This window comes from Phalaenopsis equestris, unplaced genomic scaffold, assembly GCF_001263595.1.
Source record: "Phalaenopsis equestris unplaced genomic scaffold, ASM126359v1 Scaffold000126, whole genome shotgun sequence".
NCBI lineage: Eukaryota > Viridiplantae > Streptophyta > Magnoliopsida > Asparagales > Orchidaceae > Phalaenopsis > Phalaenopsis equestris.
The window spans coordinates 86,121-89,221 of record NW_018164568.1 but is presented as its reverse complement, the minus strand read 5'-3'; the positions used below and the strand labels follow the sequence as shown (position 1 = coordinate 89,221).

The window sequence follows — 3,101 nt, the reverse complement described above, 5'->3', positions numbered from 1 at the left end:
ATATATTATGATAGAGAATAATATATTTATCAAACATTATTGTTTTAAATTATATCTACAAAAAAAAAATTAATTATGTTTTAATAAATAAATGGGCTAAAAAGAGAGCCCATTAAGCTCAAGCACATTAGCATATTCCATTATCAATTGATTATTTAATGTGGAGAGAAGGAAGAATTTTTATTTTATTGATTTGAACAGCTTATATGTTTATTTCTTGCTCTTCAAGTTTGTCATTACTGTGAGAAATATTACGTCCGGACGGCCAATCATCGGCGGCCACGTTATCTTACATGTGCTGACATCTGGACTTTCAGACGAAATATTTTTTGTGCTTTATTTTGAAATTTCAATTCATATTATAAACTATTTGTCAATTTAACTGAAAAATTATAAAAAATGACTTTACTTGTGAATAAATGAACTTTCGCGGGGCGAACCCGTGAAGGTATAAATTGGGGTTGTGAATGAGTCGAGCTTGAGCGAGCTCATGTTTGGATTGTGTTTGGCTCATTTGAAGGTAATTTTGTTTGAAATTGGCTCACGTTTGAAATTGCTCTTAAACAATATGTTTTTGTATGACTTGATTTACATATTCTGGTTTGAGTTTGGTTGTGTTTGGATCGAAGCTGGCTCGTTTAAATTAATTAGAAAAAAGGATATAGGGTGTTAAATTCGAACATGCACCATTTTTATGCAAAAAAAAATACGAAGTCACATAACCTCACAAGGTGTATTGATTTGAACTTAGTTACAAATATATATCACATATATTATATAAATAATATATGTATATAATTTTCTTATTTATAGCTGAACGAGCAGAACACTATAGAACATAGGGCTGTTCGTATTAGAATCGTTTATAATTCAAGCTTAAGAAATTTATTGGTGTTCGACTTATTAATTAAAAAACTATTCAAACATGGGTTACTTAACTAGCTGAACACGAGTTGTTCGCTAACAACAAACTTATTTGACAAGCATATTGTAAATCATTAGGTCAAAACCAAATTCATAAAACTCAATTTGGTTCTAAAACAATTATACGTATACAATCATAGAGATGTGATCGAGCTAAGTCGACTAGCAAGCCTACTCAAATTAACAATCTTATGAGTCATTGTGGAGCACAAGCTTGCCTTATTACTCTCACATCAATCGAGGTAGAGTTCAATTTTTACCTTAATTTTGATTTTTAAGGAAGATTACATAGATACCACCCATTTCTTATGTATTTACATATCTAACATCTGAATTTCAAGTTTTACACATATGCCATCATTAATGTGCACTAAAAGATGTACTTCACCTCTTGCAAGTTAAAATAGTGATATTTTGTGCGTGACATAAAAGTTTTGAGTGATGTGAATATAAAAAATAAAATTTGGATGTTAGTTATGTAAATACATAACAATTGGATGGCATGTATGTAAGAACTCACTTTTTTTAATTCATATATCCATAATCCAAGTATTATTCTATTCAGTCAAACATTAAAATTTAATTCTTTACCCTTCATGATTAATTACAATCAATATTGGAGAAATTTATCTATGAAAAAATATTACATCAATTCAGGCGTGCCACATGTCCGGACCAGCACTCATGGGACGTCACGTCACCCACAAATGACGAGATATATGATGACATAACATCGTCGCAACACGACAATAATGTCTCATTTATCTACATTGATTACTCTTGAATCTATCGGATTTAAGTAACCCATCCATGAGCTGCGCTAGCCTGCGTGCTCCAGCTCCAGGCTCAATCCTCCTCTCATCGCCAACTTCCGAACACATCGGCAATCCCGAGCACCACCCTCCCGGCACAAAATTCTCGTCGCCAATGCCGTGCCGGTTGAGGAACTCTTCGTCGATCCGACTGAGAACAGACTCATTCACTCTGAATTTACGAGCGAAGGGAGCTTTGCTGCTGATAATGTTGTGGAGGTCGGCGCTGGCGAGGTTGCGGGGGTGCTGCTTGGGGGGATTATCCCATGAGATGTAGCGGAGGTCATGGTTGATGACGGTGGTGGTGAATTCCGGCGAGTTGCAGAGTAGGGTTTGGAAGTAGAATTCGGAGGAGGAGATGAAGTTGGAGTAGTACATTAGGAGGATTCTTGGTAGATTATCCCACCCTTGGATGAAGAATTCTACAAAATTTCTTGAGAGAACCATCCAGGCTGATCCTGCATGATTTTCTCTTTGAACTTTGATCACTTGTTATAATTATGGTCAAAAGAAATATATTTGTTGAATTCATGGGTTTTGTGAAGGAAGGTGGGGAGTATGCGGCGTGCTAGAATCCAGTATATTATAGGTTCGAGTTGGTTTGGTATGATTGTAAGTTGTTCATGTTCGGTTTGAGCTTGTGTAGAGCCTTCACAAATTATTTAAACTTGAAGTTTTTATTAATTGATGATAATATATTAATTAATATTAAATATATAATTAATTATTTTTTAGCATATTAAATTTTATTTAAATAGTATGTCATATATGATATGAGCTATCATCTTTATTAAAATTAAATATTTAACAAGTTATTTGTTTAGCAATAAATGCGTTTGTTCGTGAACATATATAAATAAGTTCGAGTATGTTTATGTTTAGTTCATTTAACCTTAGATCATTTAAAAAAAATATATTTTGTGAGTTTAACATATTGTAAATTTTGTAGTTAATTGGGCCTATTATGATGGTTTTTGTCTTGATTTCTATTATTGAGGCATGAATTTAAGCTATATTTATCAAAGCAACTAATATTTTTGAAAAATATATATAATATTTAACATAGAAATAAGTTATTATCCCATTAAAAAATTTAAAAGTGAATTATTTTATTAATTTTTTTTATAAATTAGTATTAGTAACCAAATAAGAGTAATTTAAGAGTGCATGGGGCATTTAAATGCATAGCACACAATTATTATGTATTTACAATCTCACACCCAAGCTTTCATATTTACATTTTTATAATTGTATTTTCCTAATACTTTATTTGATTAAATTTCTTAACATTTAAAAAAAACACTTAATATTTTCTCAACAAATCAAACACAAAATGTTAAAACTTTATTCATTATATATATTTTC

General features: G+C 31.5%; 1 protein-coding gene across 1 annotated transcript in view; it reads right to left on the bottom strand.

Moving 5' to 3' along the window:
• Positions 1–1,591: 1,591 nt before the first annotated feature.
• Positions 1,592–3,101, bottom strand: part of LOC110021269 (beta-glucuronosyltransferase GlcAT14B-like) — a 3,866-nt gene continuing 2,356 nt past the window's right edge. Inside the window, exon 5 of the mRNA XM_020719700.1 lies at positions 1,592–2,194. Within this exon, the coding sequence (XP_020575359.1) occupies positions 1,686–2,194 (509 nt within the window). The 3' untranslated portion in view covers positions 1,592–1,685. The remainder of the gene's footprint in view (positions 2,195–3,101) is intronic.